This window comes from Lycorma delicatula, chromosome 10 (assembly GCF_047948215.1).
Source record: "Lycorma delicatula isolate Av1 chromosome 10, ASM4794821v1, whole genome shotgun sequence".
NCBI classification, from domain to species: Eukaryota; Metazoa; Arthropoda; class Insecta; order Hemiptera; family Fulgoridae; genus Lycorma; species Lycorma delicatula.
Window position 1 is genome coordinate 115,071,656 of NC_134464.1, and position 27,783 is coordinate 115,099,438.

General features: G+C 32.0%; 1 protein-coding gene across 1 annotated transcript in view; it reads right to left on the minus strand.

Moving 5' to 3' along the window:
• The window catches only part of LOC142330950 (uncharacterized), a 229,621-nt gene extending 202,718 nt beyond the window's left edge, over positions 1-26,903 (minus strand). Inside the window, exons 1-2 of the mRNA XM_075376413.1 lie at positions 26,863-26,903; positions 26,735-26,773 (exon numbers count right to left, since the gene is read on the minus strand). Coding sequence (XP_075232528.1) covers positions 26,735-26,773; positions 26,863-26,903 — 80 coding nt within the window. The remainder of the gene's footprint in view (positions 1-26,734; positions 26,774-26,862) is intronic.
• Between the last annotated feature and the right edge of the window lie 880 nt (positions 26,904-27,783).

A 27,783-nucleotide genomic window follows, 5' to 3' on the forward strand; every position in this document is an offset into this window, starting at 1 on the left:
ATTCATCCTCTGAAGAATTATCTAAACGGTAGTTACCGGAGGCTAAACAGGAAAAAGAAAGAAAGGTGATTTGGATATAACCTACCGGGTTGGTCTAGTAGTGAACGCGTCTTCGCAAATCAGCTGATTTCGAAGTCAAGAGTTCTAAGGTTCAAATCATAGTAAAGGCAGTTAGTTACTTTTTATACGGATTTGAAAACTAGATCGTGAATACCGGTGATCTTTGGTGGTTGGGTTTCCATTAACCACATATCTCAGGAATGGTCGACCTGAGATTATACAAGACTGCAGTTCATTTACACTCATACATATCATCCTCATTCATCCTCTGAAGTAATACCTTACGTGGTTCCAAAGGCTAAACAGAAAAAGAAAGAAAGGTCATTCGGATATGAAAAAATATCACGAGTTTGACAATTTCCAAGAACGAAAAAATCTGATGTGGACACCATGTGACTTCCTTATTTCATTAATAACTTTGGATTTTTTAATTTTTTTTCCGTTTTTATTGTTATTATTGAATTAATATTTATTGTACTTCTTTTTGCAATCAGAGGTTAATTATTATAATAAATCAATATATTTAAATTTAAAAAAAAACTTCAAAAATAATATATATATTTGAAGTCGGATTCGATCCAATGTGCCTTCCCCTTGTAAGATACAAATATATTATTAATTAAAATTTTATTTGGCTGTAATTCTGGAACCAGTGAAACTAAGTACCACTTATGATATATCGTTGAAATTCTCTCAATGAGGCCTTATTACTGCAGTTAAGAAAAAGTTCAAAATCAAAATCTTTTGGATTTTGGGCTTTTTTGGACGCTTTTGGTTCATTCGATTGCAATCAAAAGGAGAGAGAGGTGTGCACAACTAGATGTTACAATAGTCCTAAATCCAAAATTTTAACACATTAGCTAAATTTTTTTTTTGAGTTATGCGAGATACGTACACCGTCACGCCGAAACTAGTCAAAATAGGTTCAGAGATGATGAAAATAGATATTTCTGTTGAAATCTGAAAATCGAAATTTTTCGTGATCACAATACTTCTTTTACTTAGTATAAGGAAGTAAAAACGCAAGACATCAAAACATCAAATTACATGAATTAGTGTTTCTTCAGGGTCTTAACCATTCAGGAAATGTTTGATTGAGATAATCTCTAAGGTGAATTATACGGTGAGAAGGGGCTCCATCTTACTATAAAAAAAAAATAATTGCCGATGTAAAACTGTACGCAGGATTATTTAATAGTTTAAGTAATAACAATATTATTAACATCTCGCATCATTTCTAGATATTAATCGTTTGTTACATCTGTACTAAAGAATAAGGTTCCCCAACATTTATTTTTTTTCTCTCACACCAAATATGAGCTGTCGATATATTAATTTTTTTCCAAAATTACGAGAAAATTTTCATCAGGCCAATAAAACAATTATTACGGTTTATTACAATGTTAAAATATGAAGCATTCTTTACCATATATCGTAACGTATATCATTACAATGAAATGACGAACTGTTTTACAACGAACAATAAATTCCTAAAAACATCTTCAAGCTATCTTCATGAAACGATCTTGGCCGATATCATTTAACCTTTAGGATCTTTCATAAAATTAATCTACATATTTTAATCCTGACATATATATTTTGAATAATGTCTCCGAAATAATCTGTTTATTTTTTAAGTGTTACTACTTCTACATCTAACTGACACGCCTTCAGTATTTTTAAATCCTATGTTCATTGTTCGCAAATATTGAAGGATTAGTAATGGAGAATTTTAAATTTCAATTATGGAATTATATTTTTTTATGGAATTCCTCAAGGACGGTAGCAGTAACGTAATTTTTCCAATTCAAATTTCATCCCAAGTACAAATTTCGTTCTTATTTTGTATACTCATTGAGTCCCCCGTCACTGCGCAATGAGATGAGGATGATACATATGACATGTAAATGAGGTGTGATTCTTGTACAGACTCAGGTCAACCATTCATGAGACGTGTAGCTAATTGAACACCAACCACCAAAGTACACTAGTATCCACGTTCTAGTATCCAAAACCTTATAAAAGCAACTAGCTTTACTAGTATTTGAACCTCAGAACTCTCGACTTCGAAATCAGCTGATTTACTATAACGAGTTTACAATCATTAGACGAGCCCGATGGGTTAAACCCTACTGTTTTATAAAACAAATTCCATTTAAAAGAGCTAATAGGATTAACAGAATAAATATTACTAACAGCCAATAATCAAAGCATGACATAACTACTAAATTCAAATTTAGTTATTTAAATAATTAATATATTTATCTAGATTCAAAATTTTTAAATGATTTACCAGTTATCATCAAACAAACAAAAATGTTCAAGGTCAAACTGGAACCTTCATATTTAAATTTTATTAAAATGTTAAAAGATTTTTTTTAAATTCCTTCATTTCTACTCCTTTTAGATACAAATATTCTTCAAAACACAAGTGATATAAATAACTAAATACGACAATAGAAGAAACCATTATTAATAGGATTAATTTTAAAACAGTACGAAAAATACTTTCTACAAATTATGGGATGAAAAAAATTTTTTTAATCCCAAACTTTTTTTATTAGGATTACGCGATAGAAAGAGAAAATAATTGAAATTGTAATATCTCTTTCGCTAGAAAAAAAAGGAATAAACGCAACACAAGTAGAAAGAAAGAAAGAAAAAGAAAGATGTCGGGTGCCTTGTGATAGGTCACGGATGTAACAGCTGTATAATATGCAACGAAATGCATACAACTCAACAAATTTCTTCGCTACAACTAAGGTACGTCTGCCCTTGGTTCACCCTTGACTAGTTTTATATATATATGAATCTAGTTTTACTAGTAATAGTAGTAACGCATAGTTAGTACGCAGCTATATACATACAATATATATATATATATATATACACACAACCAGATAGTTAGAGCTAAAACTTAAACACGTTATGGAAATGTTTTATTAGACTACGACTATATACAATGTTATATATATATATATATGTATGTTACATACTATCCACCCTAACTTTCATTCCTCTATTACTATTCACATTCACCCTATACAAAAATAAAATCAACCCCTCACACATACGGACAACTTTTATTATAAGAGGGTGAAATGAAAACAGCTGTTTGTTATCACCCTAAAACTGTATATGTACTTTATTGGGATAGGCTCTGTTTATCAAGAATATATATAGAAACATATAAAAATAGTTTTTTTTTAATATAAATACATCATAAACAAGAAGAAGAAGAAAGAAATATTTAAACAAAAATTTAGCAAGATGGTAAAATTTAAAAAAAAAATTTACCTTATTTAAAATAAATTAATTTTAAAATAATTAAGTTAAATATTTGTTTTAGTCTTCCACATTACAAAGTATATTTAAAACAATAATTTTTTTAAAATAATATACCGAAGCAAATTTTAATAAATAAAAAAACTTATGAATTTTTCAACTACTTTTCGTTTATTCGATCATCTTCAGTCTATGACTGAAAAAAAACGAGGATAAAATGGAAAAAATTAGAAATAAAGACCGTCCAGAAGTTATGAAATTATGATTATTAAGCGAGTAATTACGCATCAAACTAATCGGCGAAGATACAGCGCGACAATAATTATAAATCAATATTAATTCACTACAAAAAAGCTGACAACAAAGTTATACTTTCCTGATACTGATTACTTATACTTACATAGTGGAAAAATAAGTAAATATGAAAAGTCTAAAAAATTCAAAAAGATTTTTTAAAAATATTTTTTTACTTTTTTCTGCTCCCCACCCTCAAAATCAATTCTCAAGAAACTTTTTTGATTTGTTTACGTTTATTATGTTAAATGGAAGAAATTTAAAAAAATTCTATGAAAAATCTACAACCTGTAAAAATTGCCGACGATTTTTTTTTATAAATTATGAAATTTTATTGTAATAATCTATTATTAAAAAAAAGGGTATCAAAATTCAAAAAACTATATTTTTAAACTTTGATCGGATTCGCCATGCCCAATATTATCCACAAAGTATTTTTTGGGGTCGCTTGCACTATTACTATGCTTAGATTAAAAAAAATAAATAAAAAAATAGATTCGGTTAAAAAATATGCAATAGACAAGATTTTTTGATTTTTGGGTAAGGGGGAATATTGAAGCAAAATTAAAAAAAAAAAATAGTAAGATAAGCATGTACGTATGTACTATTAATATAAAGTGGGGTTATGCTTGCAAAATTGACCCCAAAAAACTATACAAAATTATTTTGAGAAAACTGACCTAAAAAAACTACCTATCTCATCCCCCGGAGATATTGACCCCAAAATTTTACCAATAAAATCCCCTCCCATACACATAAGTCTCCGTACAAAAGTCAACAAAATCGGTTGATCCACTCAGAAGTAATTAAGCTTCAAACGCGTCAACTTATCAACGATACGAATGCACGAACATTACCCCCAACTTTTTTTTTTTTTTTTTAGGTCCCTGGGTTATGAAACGTCGAATAATGAAAAAAAAAAACAAACCGTAAAACATTTTTTGACTGATTACCATACTTTTCTTCTAGCAGGATCTATGATGCCAGTAAAGTAAAATGTAAACGACTTATACACAGCAAAGAGAGAATGAATTGTGAAACATAAATTATTACTGTATTACGAAAAAAAATTGAGAAGAGATTATATAATTTCTAATTAAGCGATTAACTAGTGAAGAAGTGACTGTAAGGAATTTATAATGAATACCCAAACTCGATTTTCCGAATGTCCAATGATCCGACTTCTTAAATCCGCACTACGCAATTAAAAAAAAGAATAATAACTATTTTTAAAAAATCTAAAATACTATTCAAATAAAATACTTCGCTTCAACAGAAAACGAATTTATATCGAGCTTTATTTTAACTGTTTTTATTGATTGACGTTTTTGCAATTCGTATAGCATTCTGACCCCCGTAGGAGAAGACGCCCGCCTTTTGACGATTCCGATCGCCACACCATCCCCTCCGTTCCTAGCCGTGATGAGGTCTTCCGAAGGTCGTCTTTTAGACCCTCTATACTTGATAAAATAACACCGTCATCAGTTTGGCCTCTGTCGGGATGTGACCAATGCAAATACCTCGGCAGACATTTCCATCAATGTATTTACACAACCTTTTGTATGGCCTCTTCCAGTCACGACCAACTACCGTAACTTACAACCCTCAATTATCAAATTAATCGATTTGCGGAAGCGCGATCACCGTGTCTTTCTCTAACACCGAAGGTTTCACACAAAAGCTCTTCCTATATCTAACTTCAGTCAGACTATGCATTCAGATCATTACTTGATCGAGTCTTTAAACACCAAAAATACTATCCTCAAACCAACAAAACAAATGTTGATCGCAACAACAATTTGGTCCTACAATTCAATTTATTCAAATTCCTCTTAATTTAACTTAAAAATCAAGAAACAAATTCATAAATTTAATAAGCATCTAGTGAAAACATACCCGTATCTCTCTCTGCTCTGGTCCGCTTTCGGAAGCGAGTTCGATACCCACATCGCAGCTCCATCATAGATTTTTTCACACATCCATCTCATCTTAAGAGGGAATATCTAAGCTAACAGGGCTCAATCCCAAAACCTCTATCTTAGCGAAGTAAGTACCCAGGTGGGCCCCTAGCTACCCGGGTTGCTATTCTATCTATACATCTATAACAGCATTAGACCTCCTCAGCCATCCTCTGCAGGGCTAAGAATCTTATGAAGCCAGCAAATATGGTCCATTCACGCTCCGTTTTCCATTTAACTTGCAAGTCAAAACCACAATCGATCCTCGCAAGCTCTGCAGCTACTTTGATACGTTCAGCTTCGTACTTGAGGCAGACATATAAGACATGGCGCACATCATCAGTGGCCTTACACTCCGGACACAGGCCTGAATTAATCCGACCAAATCTAGCCAACCTATCTGAAAAAGCACCATATCATGTGTATTGTAGATAACAACATAACAAAATATTCCTATAACACTTGTATCTCATTCGATGAGCCCAGACGGTGCAGTAAACAGCATTATAGCTTTGCAGACACCCTTATAAAGAGCATGCATAATTCTTAATTTAAGCCCCGATCTGGGTGCTCTCCGAACACCGAAGAAAGCAGAACGAGCCTTTTTTGGCAGCATATTTAAACTACTCCTTGAATCGAAGATTCTCATCAAGGATAACACCTAGATACTTCTGTAGCGGGACATACCTAATTCGATGACCTGCCATTGATACAAGAGATCATCGTGTAACACATAATCTGCTCTTGAAAAACATCATTATTTTCTCTGGGCTAAACACCATCTTACATTCCAAACTCCACAACTGGAGTATCTTGCAGCCTGTGCTGCCCTGAATTCGATCTCATTCCTCGAATCTCCTTTAACCGGCAAAATCCCATCATCCGTATATGCGATGACGCGGTATCCACTGGGTAACCGTAAATGCAACAAAGAATCGAATTCAACAACCAAGAGAAAGGTTCCTAAAACACTATCCTGCAGATAATCATTAGATAGCGTTTTTCCTACATCGCCGTCTCGAAAAACAGCGTCTAGTATAGCGTAAAATATACTTTAGGCTGTTTTTAACTAATTATAAATTAACAGACTGATAGAAATATATAACTGATCAAGCATGAACTATGTTATAATGATGTAATGATTTACATCCAAAACCGTCGCACGAAACAGCTCATATTTGTCAATCGCTATGGATTGATAGGAGCAACAAAAAGATTGCGGTACTATACTTTTTATTTATAACTATTAAGTGATCTTACAATTTAATAAACGAACATTGGCATTAAAATAAATACAGATTACAAATTTTAAAAGAAGAAATGATGTTTTAAAGGTGTTTTGGTTGTTGACTGTCAATACGTATTATTCCATCAAACGTACTGTAATTTTTTCGATCTTTTTTTTTTATTTGTCACTTCTAAGAAATTATAACACTGTTCACGCATTAAACCACACATTTTCAAAATTAGTGATCATTCTTTTTCTTATAAAAAAGATTATTAAGAAAAACTATGACTTTATATATATGGAACCCTATGGACAATTTCATCTTCAACTCTATGCAAAAAATGAAATCAAAAAAAATTCTGTCAAGCTTAAACTTTCATTCGATCATTTTCCTAGTACATGAAGTTTCTTTTATATTTCAATATAAGACATTTTATTAAGACATTTTATTTACATACAGATGTAAAAAAAGATGAGATGTGATGAACAAAATGAATCACGACGTATTTTTAAATAGTATTCCCAATAGTGTTTCGTATCTTACTGAATTCTTCCTGTGGAATTCGTTGTAGGATAAAAACAGTAAAATACAGTAGTGTAATCCCTATAAAAAAAATGGAATCGACTAAGTAGCCCGCATCATTATTCGATTTATTTTCGATCGAAAACAAACAAATTTGTAAATTTGAGTCGTAACAGGATGATTATCTTTATAAATAATTGCAGTAAAATTTTACATGAAGCATACCAAAATGAAGTCCTTTTAAATGTTAAAAGAAAGTTAATTTTGTTTAAAAGGAATTAATTTAATAATATTTAAATAAAAGTGAGAAGAGATGAATTTAACATTCGTATAATATGAGGTGTGGGCGATCCGTACGTACGTATTAGCCTGAAGCATGGTACCATATTTCCATTTTCAGTTTTATAAGTGATCACAGACACTAGCTGTATAATGTGATGTTCAACTACATTTTAACAGGCATACGCCTCCATATTATATATATATATGATCATATAAATTGCAATAAACGTTGCTTCTGATAGGTACAGTGCAGCGCTGTATTATACATTACATAATAATAACAATGATAATACCTTCTAACAGTCAATTTATGCCCTTTTCATATAAACTCTAATAAATACATAATACGAAACAATACATCCATCTGAAATAAAATTATAATTGATATATTACCAAAGCCAACTTTCAACAAGCAGTTAAACTGGCAGAATAATATGTTATCTACATAAATGTATACAAAATGATTCAAAATTGCACTGCAATACTTCGACAGCTGATTTAATATATACTTAATAGGACAATAACATAAATAAAATAAGTTCTTGTATGTCCGGAAATGCTTTAGTTTCTAGTTACAAAAAACGAAATATTTCCCCCTGATTTTTACTCAAGGATAAAAAAAGTAAAGTCGTACCGCAATTTTTTCGGACACATTTTTAAGGGAAAAACTTAGTTTCTAATGTTTTCTGACTTGAAAAAATAAATAAAATATATACAATATCTATATTTCTAATAGTTATCGAGAAAGCTTTCTGTTAAAGCTTTAAAACTTAGAACGCTTTTTACTTTCTTGTACGAAGTAAATCAGAATTGTGATCGCGAAAAATTACGGTTTTCACATTTCAACGGAAACATCAATTTTGAACATCCCTAAATCCATTTTGACTAGTTTCGGCGTGACGTCTGTATGTATGTACGCATCTCGCATAACTCAAAAACGATCAGCCGTAAAATGTTGAAATTTTGGATTTAGGACTGTTGTAACATCTAGTTGTGCACCTCCCCTTTTGATTGCAATCGACTTGACCAAAAGTGTCAAAAAATCCTAAAACATTTTGATTTTGGACTTTTTTCTAACTGCAATAATAAGTCCTCATTGAGAGCTTTTGAACGATATATCAAAAGTGGAACTTATTTTCAATGATTCTAGAATTATAGCCAAATAACATTTTAATTAATGAAATATTTTGATCTTACAAGTGGATAGCACATCGGTTCGAATTTGACTTCATTTCCGTTTTTTTTTCAACTTTTTTTTTAATTTAAATATATTGATATTAATAATTATTATTAATCTGTGATTGTAAAAAAAATGTTTAAGTAAATAATAATTCAATAATAACAAAAAAAAATATATATATATATATGAAAATAAAGAAGTTATTATTGAAATAAAATTTTATGTACTTTTAAAAATGTGTATATGTAATTTAAGAAGCCTACAAGGAAGTTATGTGGTGTCCACATCAGATTTTTTAATTTTGTCGTAAATTAGCAGTGATAAATATAAAAAAAATTGTCTTATAAAAGCAATTATAATATTTGTAAAACTATTTTTAAATAAATAATATTGAAAAATACTCTTACACAGACAAAAATTACTAACAACGAAACTGCAATACTGATGGTGCAGGACTAGGTCCAGTAAACGCTACGCTACGTGGCGGATATATCGTGAGCTAATCTTACATGGTAAGGACTCATTTTACAGTGGTAGTAAAACAATAAAAGATGGCATCAATACTATAAGTTAACAAGTCCGTCTATATAAGCCATCCGTTGGATGTTGAATCAGCATCAAATTAAACGTTCAAATTGAAATTTAAACTAAATTATTTTAAAAAAATAGAGAATCGAGATCTTTTTCTGGAAAAAAATAATGAAAATTACGTAATTCACTTCTGGCTAAAGATCAAGATTGTTGAAAAAATATATATATGTTACGGTCAAAGTGTTAAAAACGGGCATTCCCGTCATCAATATAATTCCTGGGCAATGTGATAAATGATTTAGCAATCCGGGCAATATGATCAGTGAACTAAAATTAATCACTGCCCGTGCAATATACTGTTACCACATATATGCCTAATTTAATATCGGAGGACAAACACGGTAGCAACTCAATTGTGATTGGCGCACAGTATACGTACGCGTTGGTACAAGTATCACTCTCGCCGTGCAGATGACCGTGTAGTTCTCCCAACATAGTGGCGCTGCGGGCCCACCACTCTCAGGCTCCAGTAAAAGACCGTGCACGAGAGTGAATTTTCAATTTATCATCGACCATCACCTGCAGAAGACCAAGAAGAAGAAGATGGAAGAAGACAGAAGTTCCCTGGCCGCCTTCAAGTGGGACCTCCCTGTGGATGTAAACATACCTGCCGGAGCAGCCGGCCTCACCGGCCCGCCGAGGGAGCCGCTGGACGCGGACTACCTTCCCGCTCCAGCACGCCGGGCTTCAATTGCCCTGGCCGGTGGACTCAGCAGCAGGAGCCGGCCCAGCATGGGATTGCTCGGAGAGAACCGCCTCGGTCGAACCGGCGAAGGACGACCGACGCCGACCTGACACTGCGGTGTTCTGGAGGCCAACACTGCCACACTGTAGCGGGGACCTAACTGCCGCTGAGGAGAAGCCTAGTCTGACTTCAATGGACGAGCCACAACGCCCCGACTTCGCCGGAGACCAGCTTCCGGACCCAACAGCTTTTCTCCCAGAAAAGCTTCCATAACTATCTCCTCAGAATAGAAAATAAACCGATGACAACACACGTTCACTCTTCAATACCGCACATCAATCTTGACATTCAACGCCCCCCACAGTTTACTTTTGTAATTATCGAATCAGAATACGAAACCCGAGAAAATGAAAACCAATGACAACACATATTCACTCTTCAATAACGAAGATTATTCTTAACATTCAAGCCATATTTTAAAATATAATATATTATATATTGTATCGTATAACATAAAGATACACGGTTAAAAGTAACGGTGTTTTTAGTGGTGTTGATGGCTACATCACTCGTAACCATTTTGAGTAATAAAATATTTTTTATGTGATTTTAAAGTACATAGAACGATTACTGCTGTAAAAATGTCAGGAGGGCATGTATTCCATTCAGCCGTGAGGTATAGCGGCATCTCGACGATGGTTGAAAACAAGTAAATGTCACGCGGGACTCTGCGATGGGGCTGAGTTGGAGTTGGTTTGCCCGCTTTTCCCTTGTAGACCAGACAGGAGATCTTAAATTCACCTAAGTCTGGGGTACGAACTAAAGTTAAGTTCATTAAGGGAATTAGGACTAAACTTCGTTGTTGTGAACAACATATTTTGGTGGTATGTTGTTCATTTTGCCTCGAATCTCAAGGCATTTACTAGAAATTTGCTCAACAAAAGTAGAACTAGGCGCGGGGTTTGTGCTTCCGCAAACTCGGTTAGCTAGTTGAGAGGGAAACGATGTAGGACATTCAAGATGTCCGGACGAAGCCTACAGCGAAGGCAAAAGCCGAGTTTAAAATCACCGATGTAAATGTCTACCGAGCATTTACATCGGTGGCATCCCAACGAGGCCAGGCTTATTACTATGAGATGTAAAAAGTCAGAGGGCAAAAGAGGACTCCCGTTAAAGCCCATCAGTATTTGGAACGGAGGAGGGTGGTGTGGTGGCCGGAAGCGTCACAAGACGGGTGTCCCCCTACGGATTTGGGGTCTAAAAATGTCAGGGTGTTATCACCTGTCACACATGTGGTTTTCGGGCTTCAAAACCGAGACGTTTTCCAAATCCTACGAATTGGTGGCCAATGTTTTTAATAAAGGATAATCGGTAACAGTCCAATTTGTTTTATAAATAATATTTTTAACTAAGAGTTTATAGGTGAAAAAAGTACTATTTTATCGTAAGCCCTTAATTATTTATTTTGGGCCGAAAATTTAAAAAAAAAACTACAATTTGTAAACGTATTTTCAGCAAATATTAAAAGGTTTGGTTATTAAACAAAATGAATTTTGAGCACACCGAGTTGACTTCCATTTTTACTTTTCTATAAAACGCTTTTTTGACTTCTGTATGATGTAAAACAAGCATGCTACAGCTCACGGGAAAAGTGACGAAAATGGCTGTTTTTAGTTATTAACAAGTAAGAAAATAATCTATTCCTCAAGAAACAAATTTTTAATAAATAAAAAAAAAGATTTTGGCCACTACAAGGTTATCGTTTCTTGAAAATCATCAAAATCAAAAATAGTGATACAATAAATTTTTTTGGAAATTTGTTGAATTAAAATGGAGGAACCCTATTACACGTTATCATTTCAATCTAACTTTGAAAACAATTTAAATTTATCAAGTATTAAAACATACTGTTTATTCTAATTTTATAAATTATAAACTTTGACCTTTTGACAATCAGCAGAATTAAATTATCTTTATATGTATTACGTTAGCATCCTTACTCAAGTAACTTTTCCATCCTGTACCAAACCGGATTTTTTAGAAAAGGTTCAGTATTCACACAATTTTTATTTGGTCGTATTTTGTCAAGCGAGTAATAAACTACTGTCACTCTGACAATATTGAAGCAAGATAGAATTATTTGTAGATGAAATGAAAGTTAGATTTAACAATAAGCTATTAGATATAATTAAAAAAAAAAAGTCAAAACGTAAATATTTACTGAAGTTGGAATATTTCGAGATGATTGAAATAGTTAAACTATTGAAGGAAAGAAATCCAAATCTCTAGAGGATTATCAACATTTGCGTCGCTATGATTTATTTTCAAACAGAATTTGATTTGATTCGGTCGAACAGTTAACTGTTCCAATAAAAAGAGTATGATTTGTCTATCAAACGATTTGCATATTTGAAGAAAACTTTTGGAATAATCATATTATACTCACTCGGCAGGACAAGCTGGAAGAAATCAGATAGATGTAGAAGTGAAGAACGAGTACATGAAAATAACCAGGAAAATGATTTCGACCAATCTAAATCTCTGCGCTATTTGTCAAAAAATCATATTTTTTTTTGTCTTCAGTCATTTGACTGGTTTGATGCAGCTCTTCAAGATTCCCTATCTAGTGCTAGTCGTTTCATTTCGGTATACCCCCTACATCCCACATTCCTAACAATTTGTTTTACATATTCCAAACGTGGTCTGCCTACACAATTTTTCCCTTCTACCTGTCCTTCCAATATTAAAGCGACAATTCCAGGATGCCTTAGTATGTGGCCTATAAGTCTGTCTCTTCTTTTAACTATATTTTTCCAAATGCTTCATTCTTCATCTATTTGCCACAACACCTTTTCATTTGTCACTTTATCCACCCATCAGATTTTTAACATTCGCCTATAGCACCGCATTTCAAAAGCTTCTAATCTTTTCTTCTCAGATACTCCGATCGTCCAAGTTTCACTTCCATATAAAGCGACACTCCAAACATATACTTTCAAAAATTTTTCCTGACGTTTAAATTAATTTTTGATGTAAACAAATAATATTTCTGACTGAAGGCTCATTTCGCCTGTGCAATTCGGCATTTTATATCGCTGCTGCTTCGTCCATCTTTAGTAATTCTATTTCCCAAATAACAAAATTCTTCTACCTCCATAATCTTTTCTGTTCCTATTTTCACATTCAGTGGTCCATCTTTGTTATTTCTACTACATTTCATTACTTTTGTTTTGTTCTTGTTTATTTTCATGCGGTAGTTCTTGTGTAGGACTTCATCCATGGCCTTCATTGTTTCTTCTAATTCCTGTTTACTCTTAGCTAGAATTACTATATCATCAGCAAATCTTAGCATCTTTATCTTTTCACCTTGTACTGTTACTCCGAATCTAAATTGTTCTTTAACATCGTTAACTGCTAGTTTCTTGTAAAGATTAAAAAGTAACGGGATAGGGAACATCCTTGTCGGAGTCCCTTTCTTATGTTCTTCAATTATTACTATTGCTGTTTGGTTCCTGTAAATGTTAGCAATTGTTCTTCTATTTCTGTATTTGCTAATAAATGGTGATTTAATTTTTTTTAAATGCAGAACATTTTATTCCAGTCTGCGTTATCCAATGCCTCTTCTAGGTCTATAAATGCCAAGTATGTTGGTTTGTTAAAAAAAATCATAGCATACCTAAAAAAAGGTTTAATATTTAAATCCATCATAAGCACAGAAATGAATTTGGCAAATATTTGGCAATAGTTGCCAAATAGATCGCACTGATATACAATCTAACGCTGATGACGTATACAAATATATTCGTATTTGTAATAAAGATCATCTCACAAAATTTGTGCAACTTCGTGACATTAAAACAAAACAGGAATAGAAATTACGTCGAATGTTGTATCAATATTTGAAGTATTTAAGCAACAATCACCGTGAGCCGAGAATTCGACAACTTCCTTAAGGATCTAAGTACTTTGTGACTGAAGAAATATAGTTCAAATCATCGCTTTTAAATTAATGTAAGAATAAATTTAATTCTGAGAAAAATTTTTTTATGTTATAAAGTCCTTAACATGAGACCATAAATTTTCTAAATAAGAAAAAACCTAACCTAAAATTAACAAAAAATATATAACAAGAGATAAATATTAAAAATTTAGAAAACACGACTGCCAAAAGCGTGCGGGTGATAATTTTTTATATAGTATTTGTATACTATTTTTATTTTTTTATTTTTTTTTATTTAAACATATATATACAAACTTATATAGTCTATGACACTTCCGGTAATGTAAGGATTTTAACGCGGGACCATACATCTAAATTGGTTCAGCCGTTAAGCTGCTACGGTGGGACAAGCATACATACAAGATAAATAATACACCCTAAATAAATACATACACCCTAAATAAATTACACTTCTTTTTGGGCAGTCATATAATAAATTATCAGAGTATAAACCACAGTGAGTATTCTTTAAAGTGAATTTAAATATTTTAATTTTTCAAAGGTCTAAACTTATTGTAAATTTAAAAACAGCTTTTTTTAATTTTTACAAATTCATAAGATTTTTTTTTTAAGTTTGTTATTAATAAAAGTTAATTTTTGTTTTGTTTTCCATAATCTTAATTAAATAAATTTTCTCAGAACAAACGTTTCTAAGTTTTGATAATAAAATTTACGCATTTTTTGGTCATTTAACAAAGTTATTGTACTACAAACACAAAAAAATGTTTTTCGTCACCAAATTATTCTCTTTTACGTTGGATATCATCAAAACTACAGGAAATACAATTCAGGGATCTATTTTATTCGATTTTTCAGGTTAAAAAAACATAAGAAACCACTAATTTTAACCTTAATATACTGAAATTTACCGGAGGAACTGAAATCCAAGTGATATTTTTCGCTAGCCGTAACTCGAAAACAAAGTGTTTTCGAACACATGTTTGTATGAAAGTTTTTCCTTATTTCAAGCTTTAGAATCAGTTTTTTCCAGATTATTTCTCTTTCCTTTTAAGTCACCTGCATATATATATATATATATATATATATATATATATAGTCTATGTCACTTCTAGAAACGTAAGGATTCCAACGCGGGATCGTACATCTAAATCGGTTCAGCCAGTTCAGCTGCTACAGTAGAACAAATATACTTATATATACATACACCGTAAATACATTATACTTCTTTTTGGCCATTCGTGTAAAAATAAAGATTGAATAATTAAAATATTTTACTCTGAATATTTTAAGATCAATTAGTTAAATTTGCCTTGACAGTTTTTTAATACTGTGAAAAACATTTTTTTTTTTTTAAATTGTAATTGTTTTATCACATTTTGGTCGGTTTTATTTTGAATAGAGAATCGAATTTCTGAAACTTATATTTTCTTTTTTATTGACTTAAATAAATTATATAATTTTTTTTTCAAATTTAAAATCTTTACAAAATATTGTTAGAAGTTTTTATTTGTTTATTGGTAATTTAACAAATTTCTTTTTAGAAAAACCTAGCAAAAACGAGTTTTTTCAACTGTTTAGGTTTCTGTATTTTGTAATAATTTTTTCGAAACTTTCTTACGACTAATTTTATTCAGTTTTTCAAATCAAAAAATTAGCCCTTAATTAAGATTCCTATAATCTTAATATGGCTTTATTTTTTTACTACAGAAAAATAAATTGGGTAAATACTTCGTTAGACAAATAAACTGAATATTTTATTCAATTTTTTAACGTATATTTTAAAGACATTTTTAACGTTGACGATAGTTATTTAAAAATATTCCGTTTTCCTAGTCCACCTTGTTCAATAGCTGTAATAAAAGATCGGATCGAGAAAAATTAACTAACATTAAAAAATAAGCTTTTAAATTTGATATTTATATATATAAAAATCAATGTTTGTTCGTCTGTCTGTTCCAACTTAACACGAGATCTACCGGACAGATTAGTCTAAAATTTTACACACCTACACTTTGAAGCCCTGCGGTGAACATAGGCTAATTTTTTGGACCTCCGACATAACGAAATTTTACAACGAAATTTAAAACGCTTTATTTCTTCCTTAAAGCTCATTTAATTTTCAAAATGACTGATTTTCAAGAAAAACTTAATTTTTAGCTAACATTTTTTTGTATTGAATAATTTTGAAAAGGGCTGAGATTTCAACGTACAGTTATTCCTAAGTTTCAATTGATTTAGCGCACATGCATATGTAATTTTTACGATTCATTCGTTTACAATTTTTTACAGTTGTTTAAAGACAAATAAATAGCTGCTTTTGTTTATCATGTGTGTGTTACTAATTTAAAGTGTGTAAAGTATTTAACTGCAATCTTTTAAATTCTGTGATCTTTTTTCAAAACATCATACCGTGCCTAAAAGACATTCTTCAATCGGGACAAATACAAAAAAAGCACGTATGATGAAAACTGTCGTGGGGCAAAGACTGAAGACGAAAGACAGTCAAGATTGGAAAGCGACCGAATACACACAGCCCAATCCCGCTCGACTGAAACAACTGAGCAACGGGAAATGCGATATGCCACCGTTACTGTACGTGTGACTGACTGCACCTGCCTCCGGCTACTTGACTAATAAATATAAAATAAAAACCACCACGGGAAACGCAAGTAACCTTATAGCGCGAGCGAAGCTGCGACTGGGAGCTAGTACTCTATATAATACTACAGTGTGTACATTCAACCAACAATAACGCAACAAAATGTTGTATACTTCAGGAAACAGATTATAGAAAAGTGAATATAATTTAATAACGAGATCAGGCTACCTGTTACAAAAAAACAATTTAAAACAAAATCAAATTTATTGCAACGTTTAGATGTTATAAATAAAAAAAGTAAACAAAAACAATCCCGATTTAGATTAAAACTAAATATATTTAGTCCTTTTTCTATTTATATTCGTTAAAATTTATATAATTAAGAAAATATTTTTATTTTATTTTTTTTAAATAAAGGAAAATGACAATAGCATTCCCGTTGATTTTAATTTAAAAATTAGAATATATCCAAGCACATATACAGAAATAAATTTTAAAAGATAAACCACAAATATATTATTCTGAAAATAACAACCTCCTAATATAAATCAATTTAATACAAAGAAGGAGTAATGAAGCAAAAATATTCAAATTTATAGCGTGCAATTGCATAAATAGGTGCGTGGGATGTTAGGGTAGAGTCTGATTATATATACATATTTCAAGAACAGTATTTCATTATAAACATAATTTATATATTAATTTTTCAAATACATAAATTATTATAAACATTTTCTTAAAATAAAAATAAAAACAATAAAAATACCAGACTATACTGTGAAAAATAAATTATTAAAATTACGGAATATTTTCGCAATTATTTTTAAATATTTATTTACAGTTACTTAAAAATGATAAAAATAAAACAAATGAATTTTTAAATTACTCTAATAATAGTTGAATATGAACGATTTATTAATCCTTCCTTTTTTTACTTGATATTTTAAATATTTTTATTTTTGTATTATTTAAAAAAATTAAAACCTACATTCCGATACATATAATATGATTTTAGTAGTATTATACTTTTAAATAACAAAAAATCAACTAAAATGTTACACTTACTTAAAGAGTTTAACTCTCTAGAATTAACGATTACAAAATACAACATATTTAAAAAGGATTACGTACGTTTTCATCCCTCAAAGGTTTTATTTCTCCGTCGATTTCCCCGCCCCTTGGAGTCGGATTCGCGACCAAGCATAAGCTCAGTTCCAAGGGGTTCTATCGCCTCAAACCATCTTGGAAGGTCACAAGGCCGCGTCCAAGCAGCCGGAACTCGGTCTTCCTTGTTTGCCATGCCTCAAATGAAGGGATCCCAAAGGGTTCCCTCACCAGGACTCCGGTCTTAACGTCTCGCCTCTAACGAGTCCCTCCAAAGGGATACCCCGCCGGGACTACGGTCTTACTTTCGCCCCAACGGGACTGCAAGATTCCTCAGAAGTTAGAATATTGAAAAGTTATTATAAATCAATTTATACATGCCCCCTCACAATATCCATAAAAAAATAAGCTGACAACACAGCCGCATTCCGGGGAAATCCTACAACTGTGGGATGTTTCTGATACACGGCTTAAACACGCATACACCACAACTTAATTTAATATATTTATCATTTTATTTAAATATAATATTTTTTCGCTTATTTAATTCAATGATTCTAACTAAACCGCTCACGCATACCGTATTTAATTCATGCGGATGTGGTGGTACAAACGGTGACGGTCAGCACTAACTAAATTAATGTAATTTCATAACTTCCATCCAACGAATTTAACTTATAACAAATGTTCCTAAGAAAAATATGACCTTAATTAGGCGAAATGTGGAGATAGTAAGGGTGACCTTGCTCTACAGTCTCACCCCCTACACCGTTGATGAAAATTTAATGGCATCAATGCCCTATATATAGAAGTAATCTAACGAAGTTTGGTTAAGATCGGTCCAGTAGTTCTGGAGATATAAGGTGATTTAGAGGCCGACACCGAACATACACGCGTACATAAGAACATTAACATCCGGAAAATTTCCACGCTGTTTTTTAAGTTGCTTAAGTATCAAAAGGTAAAAATCCTGTGAAAACCGCATTTTACCAAATTGGACAGATTACAATATTTTCCCTTCTAGTGCTACAGCAAAACTATAGCGCTGTCTGGACGGGAAAGTAAAAAAAAAACCTGGTATTCCAAGTTTTATAAGCTGTTGTTTCTTAAAACACATGATGTTAAGAATAAAATTTTCCACTTTCAATTTTTTATCTGTTATAACTATTTCAGCTCTTTAACATAATAATAAATAATCCAGTAAATATATAACAACTATATAAATTTATAAATATATATATACACTAGTTAAAAATACTCCCATCTGATGGATTTGCAATTCCACTTCAAAAATAGAAATTTCCTTTTTTAACCCAGACTTTTTCTCCATTACTTATTTCTAAAGACCCTCGATAAAATAACCACGACAAAAATAAACTTTTAGCTACCCGGGAAAACAGAGATTTAATGAAGAATGAACCAAAAAGGGCTTTCCAATTTATATATAACTAAGTAACACACGAAAAATCCTACTATCAGTAAAATGCTTTTCTTAAAATTATCCCTTTTTGCATCGCGTTCATACCTTAAAACATAAAAATGTGATCGACCTTTTTTTTTACTTCCTTGTTCGAAGTAAAGGAAGTATTGTGATCGCGAAGAATTTCAGTTTTCAGATTTTAACGGAAATATCCATTTTGAACATCCCTGAATCCATTTTGATTAGTTTCGGCGTGACGTATGTATCTCGCATAACTCAAAAAAGATTAGCCGTAGGATGTTGAAATTTTGGATTTAGGACTGTTGTAACATCTAGTTGTGAACCTCCCCTTTTAATTGCAATCGACTGAACCAGATGTGTCAAAAAAAGCCCAAAATCCAAATTTTTGGATTTTGGACTTTTCTTAACTGCAGTAATAAGCCATCATTGAGAGCTTTTCAATGATATAGCACAACTGGATTTATTTCATTGATTCCAGAGTTATAGCCAAATAAAATTGTAATTAATGAAATATTTGGATCTTACAAGGGGAAGGCACATTGATTCGATCAAACTTCATGTCCTTTTTTAACTTTTTTTTAAATTTAAATATATTGATTTATTAACAATTGAACACTGATTGAAAAAAGTTTAAAAGATTAACCTCTGATTGTAAAAAGATTTTATAAATCAGAATTCAATAAGTTATTAATGAAATAAAATTTTATGTTCTTTCATTTAAAAAGAAATGTGTGCGTATATATATATATATATATAATTTAATAGGCGTACAAGGAAGTCATGTGATGTCCACATCAGATTATTTTTACATAACATTCCTCATTCTTTAATATGAACACATATAAGATAATAAAATAATATTATCAGCATTCATCACGATTCAAAAATATGTACAAATAGATATTTTTAAATTTAAACTTTTGATAACGACACAACGAAATAAATTTTATAATTAGCCTTAAATTAAGATCTCCAAAACGTTTTTGTCTTTGCAACCATCCTCAATGACAAGTGCTGCTGTTTTCACACTAGTGTGAAGTTATGTAACTACTGACAAATTTTTTACTTAAACACTATTAAGAATGTAGCAGACAGATTTATGTAATTTGAACTGTGTTTCTTCATTTAACACACTTTTTTTGTATGTTTATACAAATACACTAAGGCTGTTCGTTTATAGAAAAATACTGCTATTCGGAAAATTCTCGGCCTGAAAAAGAAAACACAAGATTTTTCAGATTTCCTTTTTTATTTTTCCACGTATTCACATTTGTATTTTTCGTTACATTTAGACAAATCAGTTGCTAGCTTTTTAATACTCTCAGTATAACGTGATTTGTCCAAGTCTGCAAAATAAGCCGTTGTATCAGATTTGACCTCATCGTTTGAAATGAATCTTCATCTAACGAGCCATATCTTTACGTTTGTAAAAAGGAAGTTACCGCTGAGAGCCAAATACGGTCCAAGTGGAAGTACACTTCGAAATGTAGGTCATGGAATGTATATACAGGCGCATTATCATGGTAAAAGAACACTTTTTTTTGTCAGATGGGGACGTTTAGCCTGAATATCACCCTTCAAACGGTCCAGTAGTGAACCAAAATACTCAACTTTGATGTTCCTGCCTTTTTCCAGATAGTCTATGAGCCACAATACCACGAGAATCCCAAAAAAATCGTAGCCATATCTTTTCGTTCAGATGGAACCGTTTTTTTCTTTCTTTAGTACAATTTCACCGGTTTCCACCCACTGTTTGGTGTTCACCATTTTTAATGGTGAATCCAGGTTTCATCTATTGTTACAAAACATTGAAGAAATTCATCGGAATCAGGTGTAAATAAGTTTAAACATCCTCGAGTTGGTGGATAGGTACTTGCTGGCATTCAGCGACCTAGGCGTGGCAGCGAATTGCTGTCCTTGACGGAATAATTTTATTTATTGACAAGTCATATATTTTATTAAGTAGACGGGGTGCGCCAACCCGTTTTAGTAACATATGAAAAGTGAGCGGTGGGACATGCAAGCGAGTGGTATAGGGCACCACGCTTATTCCGCTCGCGCAATTAGGTAAGCTCAAGGAGCTAATTTAGGGTATTAGTCGCTAAACCGTGTTGAGGCACAGTAGTCGTTTGTGACACAGATATTCGGTCTTATGCCCTCGGGCAGTGCTGTCCAACCTTTTTACAACTAGGGGCGCATGTGAAGGATTACAAAGGTTGTGCAGGCGACAGGATTCATTTCAACTATCTCCACGCTACTGCTGCTACTAAGAAATCAATAATTATAAATTATAATAATGAAGAAAACATTTGAAACAAAAATCAATTATATTTATTCACCACATAATTAATGTGAATTTTAACAACGCATTCTCGCTGCAATCTCAGCTTTTGCAATGCATTTTCCTGCGGAAAATCTAGTGTGTAGCTGGAACAAGCTGCTCTTAACGCGTCATCAAGGCGGGAGAGTCTTTCTTTTTCCTGTTTAGCCTCCGGTAATTACCGTTCAGATAATAATACTTCAGAAAATGAATGAGGATGATATGTATGAGTGTAAGTGAAGTGTAGTCTTCTACAGTCTCCTTCACTTCTCATCTACCAAGTTTCATTGACGTTAAAATACAAGAATTGGATGGCACTCAAAGAGTCAGAATTGTTAAAATGTGTCAAATTCATCTCCTTACTGGCTGAAGACTTGATTATGTTGAAAGATAGAAACTCATCGATTTTTCTACATAGCAGAAAATTCACTGGCCACACCCACATACAAATTAATTCCAAACCTCCCTCTCACGAGAAACATCTGTTTCTATTTTAGGAAGGTCAGGCTAAAATTTATTAAAATAGATGTTAGGAAATACAGATAACTAAAGGAACTCAGTTTTACCAAAGAACAAAAGAATATCACTGAAATTTATTACAAAGAATGCTAGTAACTAGAGTGGAGAGCAGACCATCAAATGAGTGACAATTAGGTAGATAGTTTGCTCTGTCGAGCTAGACCCCCTGCTAGAAGGGTCTTATAAATACTTATAACACTGCAAATGAATACAGTTACAAAGGAAATGAATTTGTCAACAACAATGACAAAAAAATGAACACGTATTACAAAGGCCGGCAGAATTACTTCTGTTGAACTACTGAAAAATACAACGGCTAAAATGTATTTTTTATATCCTTTTTAAGATGTAAAATATAAGGTTATTTGAAATGTGAATTAGTATTAAAAATTGGCAAATGAGCGCGGGCGCCAAAGACGAAACGAAGGGCGTCATGGCGCCCGCAGGCCCCGGGTTGGAGAGCGCTGCTCTAGGGCGACCGAATGGGCGACCGGTGGTGAGAGAAATGCCAGACAAATCAATTTATCCTCGAGTTTAAACGTGACATTTATCGAACGGAAAACGTTTTCATATCCAAAATATCGTGCAAAACGTAGTGGACTCGATCTAACGCTATGTTTGCTATGTCAGCAAGGTCGTATATCTTCGGTTAGCAATCGTTTAATACGAAATTGTTAATTTTTTTAAGGTTTTTGGGGGCATCCTGAGTGTTCATCACCTTGAACGGATTTACAATTACGTTTAAATTCATCAACCCAATATTTCACTGTCGAAAACGAGGCGAAAAATCCTTTAAAATGAATCTAATTCTTCTTTTTGTATATTTCGGGGTTAAACCTTTTAAATTAAAGTATTTTATAACAGTTTGAACGTCAATTTTATATATTTTTTTTTTTTAGAAAATGTTAAAACTTATTTTCTTTACTCGATCACCACAAATATGCGACTAAACGCACGCGTCTGAAACTTCACAACACGCCACGTACAGAATCATACTGGATAAATATAATAGTCATTTGGTCATACTTGAGCTATCTCTGTATTAGGCTGAGAACTTTCCGGACGACCCTAGTATATTTCATAATGTTAGTATAGTTCGTAATGTAAAGTATATTATTTTTTTACGTCTAGAATATCAGGGTATAGTTAATTTTTGTAGATTTAATTTAAGGTACGGTTGATTTTTTCTACTAGACGATTAATATTTCAACGGCTGGCTTTTAAATATTCATTTGACTTTTTAAAAACCGCATCACGTTTTCCAATGTACGAATAGTACATTTTGTTACCGTTAGGTTAGATTATCTAATCCAGAGAGATTGTTTGGTGATCTTGTTTTGTATGTAACGCTTTATGTATGTCGTTTAGTACACAATATCGTTTATTGTATGTAACGATTATGTTTTTTGTTTCTTGCAGTATTCTTCAGAATCAGGACGTATGGAATAAGGAAAGTTTTTATCTGAATACGTAAAAATTTCTAGGGAAGTAGAAAAAAGTCAAATTGTGGACGAGCATTTTGAGAATAAAATGCACTGATGGAATAATAAATGAAAAAGTGTTAATGCGAAATAGAATAACAGAAAATTTGATAATATAAAATCATAATAAGGAAGAAAAATTGAAGAAAACATGTTTTAAAGAAGGAATGTTGTTTGAGGGTTGTTTTAGAAAAAACAAAGTAGGGTGAAAAATAAAGATAAAAAAAAATATTAAAATAATTGCAACTTGATAAGTAGTGAAGGCAGGGAGATGAAAATACTTGCACGGGATAGAGTTCACTGGAAAGAACTAAACGAGAAGGACCTGCAGAACTGTAAAGAACATTTCATTGCACTACGAACGAACCCGGTTTTAGTAACATAAGCTGTGTTGCCGGTTCGTTACGACCGACTGAAACGCTTCATCATTTATAATACTAGTACATCGTGCTTGTATTCAAGATGTTACATTAGTTTGTAGCGGGTATATTTGTATAAATGTAAAATAAACCGGTGCAGACCTTAAAAAAGAATTATTTATTTCATAGTTTTCTAAAACTCTCTGTAATTCAATGCATACAAAATAGAATTTTCTGAAATAATTTAATTACTTTTAATTAATAGAAATAAATTAAAACTCTTTTATTTTAGAAATTAAATTAAAAACATCCCCGTAAATTTTCTGACGTGTTTCAAGTGATATTTCATTATTGTTAACTTCAAAATTGTACGTTGTAGCAATTAAGGAAAGGTTAATTTATAAAATGTTTATCTGTTAACATCGTTTAACTACAACGCTATAAGGTTACGTTTATAAAATCAAAACACTAAATTATAGATAGTAAAAAATTTGAATAATCAATTTCTCCATTCGAACTGTTATCTGCGATTCGAATTACTGGTTCTGATAAGTTACGAAGTAAGCACGATTTTTTTTTACGCACAAGTTTTTTCATATCATCGACTTCTGTGGGCAACTTTGCCTACAGCTTCATGAAATAATTATTCCGCAACAAAACTGAGGTTTACCTCTAATATTTTATCGCATTATACTATGCGATAATATAAACGTAAAATAATAATTTTATCCTCCATTTCAAAATATAATTGATCCAACTGGTATAATTTTGGCGCACTTTTAATTTATTTCCGCGAAAATAACTCTGCCCATGTTCAAGTAACACAAAAAAAAAAAAAAACTTAATTTGTTATAATCAATTCTGAATGGCAATTTTTTCAGTAATAATCATTCTTTCAACAACGATTTTAAACTGATCTGTTAACAACTGACATCAACAGAACCTTTTTCATGAACAGGATACCGTTTTATATTCTTTTATAAAATCATTTATCGACTTATTATTTAGCGACTATCAGTTCAATGCAAATTAGAAGTAACAGAACGATTTATTTACTGATACCTCAAAAATATCACATTTATGTTTACTTTCCCAAATAAACGAATTTAAATGAATTTATTTTTTATTTACCTAAGTTCGTTAAAAAAAAATAAGTTTCCCCACACTAAAATTCTTTACTTGATACTGTAAACTTTTAGTGAAATGTCAAAGCAAATTAAATTGTATCGTTTAATCGTTAGATAATTTATTTTAAAAAACCACAACCAAAAAATATTATTTATAAAAAACATTTCAAGACGACATCTATAACTTTATTTCAAATAACTGTCTTCACGATCGAAGTGCGTATTCTACTTCTTTATACGCTACAATAAACAGAAAATTCCCCAGTGTGGGCTGGCAGAGCTGCAAAACAAAAATACGCCAGCTCGTATAGAAAAAAAAATAACACGAACTATTTATTTATCCGAGATGGTTCACGGTAGATTTCTGTAAACGCTCGACCCACGTAAAAATAAATATATTTTACTACCCACAGTCGTAAATGTTTATCTGAAATATGAAATAAATGAGATTTAAACAGTCAAAACAATAATTACTAGTAGTAGTAGTATATATATATATATATATATATATATATATATATACACACACACATATATATACACCAGGTGTATCTTCCCACGTGTATTACAAAATATAAGGAAAAACCACCTACTTTTTTATACCTGTTACAAAAATACAATCATATCTAACCATAAGTTTTGTACATTAATGTCTGGTGCATACTCACTGACAGAATACCGAATTTTCAGAGTTTTACTACACATTCGGCGAAAGAAAAGATCGTTTAAAGGATGTGATGTTCCGCTCGAACTTTCCTTCTTTGTGTTTAAGTTTGTTTTTATTGCTATTTTGTTTTACGGTTTGTTAAACTGTTGCTGTTTTTATTTCTTTTAGATTATAGATTTGTTTGTTTTCCGTTAGTCATGTTTTTTTTTTTTTGATTTCGTCATTTTTATCCCCCGCTGGACTCGGACACGCAACTAAGCATTCCCCCCCGCCCATCTGGACTCAGTCTCTACGCCACGCCTCAAGTGAGGAACTCCAAAGGATCCCCCACCGGGACTACAGTCTTAATTTATCCCCCATTTACGAAGTAGTTATGTTTTACATTACATTATTTATTTTTATTGTTGTTTTTTTTAGTGTCTTTCTGATGCGTTTTATGATTCGTAGTGTGTCGAACTTATTTTTACCTTTCCGGTAGCTAGGGTTCAGTTTCTTCGTTCTTAGAAATTCATTCGATCTTATTTGAGACCTGGCTAGATGTGTTTTGATTTCAGTTTATTTTGGTGAGTAGGACATCGATGAGAATTTCGCTTGTGGCATTCTGGCTGAGGGTTCACTGAAAGATGTCACTGCTAAGGTACTGAAGATGACCTCCGGTAAAGCCCATAAGGGCTAGGTACGGAGGGGTGGCGTGGCGACCGAAACCTTCACATGGTCTTCCACCATGGAGTCAGGATGGTCAAAGTTTGGAGTCAATTTCGCGTATACTATCTTCAAAAATAGGTCAACATGGATACATACCTACATATGTATGTTTTTCCGCAATTTTTCAATGCTCTTATTATTTGGTTAGAAGGGGGGGGGCATAAAACATCAAGAACTGTAAAAACCCTGACATACAAAATTTGATCTAAGTAGCATACTTTCCCTTATTTAATTAAATAGCAGAAAAAATAAAACATTGCTAAAATTAAACGTATACAAGTATATATACACACATATACATTAAATAAATATGTTGATTAATGAAATAAAAAATGCATAAAAAGAAAATTTCATCAAAAACTTACTTTTTTTCATCAGACGTTTCTTTCACTACTTCTTCATGTCTGTAAAAAAGAATCATAAAAATATAAATAAATAGGCTAATCGTTAAAATTTATAAAACTATAATGTTTTTTAAGATTGATAAACTGACTTGATAATTTCAGCCATAAATGACTGAGAATGATAATTCATGGTGTACGAATTTTGGTATTATAAATGGTAGTTTGAAATTCTTAAAACCGAAGACATGTTAATTTCATTTAAAAGATTAAATTTATATAAATAGTAATAATAGATAAAGAGTCCTATATCGTAGACAATAATCTAGCGTTCCAGTAATGATTTGACATCTGCCAATGTTGTTAAAAAAAAGAAAAAAAAGAGATTCATGCTGTCACTTCGGACCAGCTACACAGACGAGAATGATTACAACATGCTGCATTGAACTAACCTCATAAAATACCCTTTCACGAAGAAATTCAGGACATCCTGATACCCGTAGGGGAAGACACCCACCTTGTGACGATCCCGGTCACCACACCATCGCCCTCCCCCCGTTCTAAGCCCTAACGGGCTTTAGAAAAGAGAACTTTCAACAAGTGAAAAAAAATTTAAAAAAAAATTGTTTACGCTTAAGACCGGACGGCTGAAGTGAAAACTTCTATGGCTATCGTAATTATTTCGAAGTAATGTAGTTATGTATATAGATAGAATCGTTTAGATATAATTTACTAATCATTTGGCACCGTTGGTAATAATACATTTGCATAAATTAGTCGTAATGATATGAATTTAAGAGAGCATTAAAAGATTTAAATGGCAGAAAGGCCCCTGGAATAGACGGAATACCTGTAGAATTACTGCGCAAAGCAGGTGAGGAAGCGATTGATAGATTATACAAACTGGTGTGTAATATTTATGAAAAAGGGGAATATCCGTCAGACTTCAAATAAAGTGTTATAGTAATGATACCAAAGAAAGCAGGGGCAGATAAATGTGAAGAATACAGAACAATTAGTTTAACTAGTCATGCATCAAAAGTCTTAACTAGAATTCTATACAGAAGAATTGA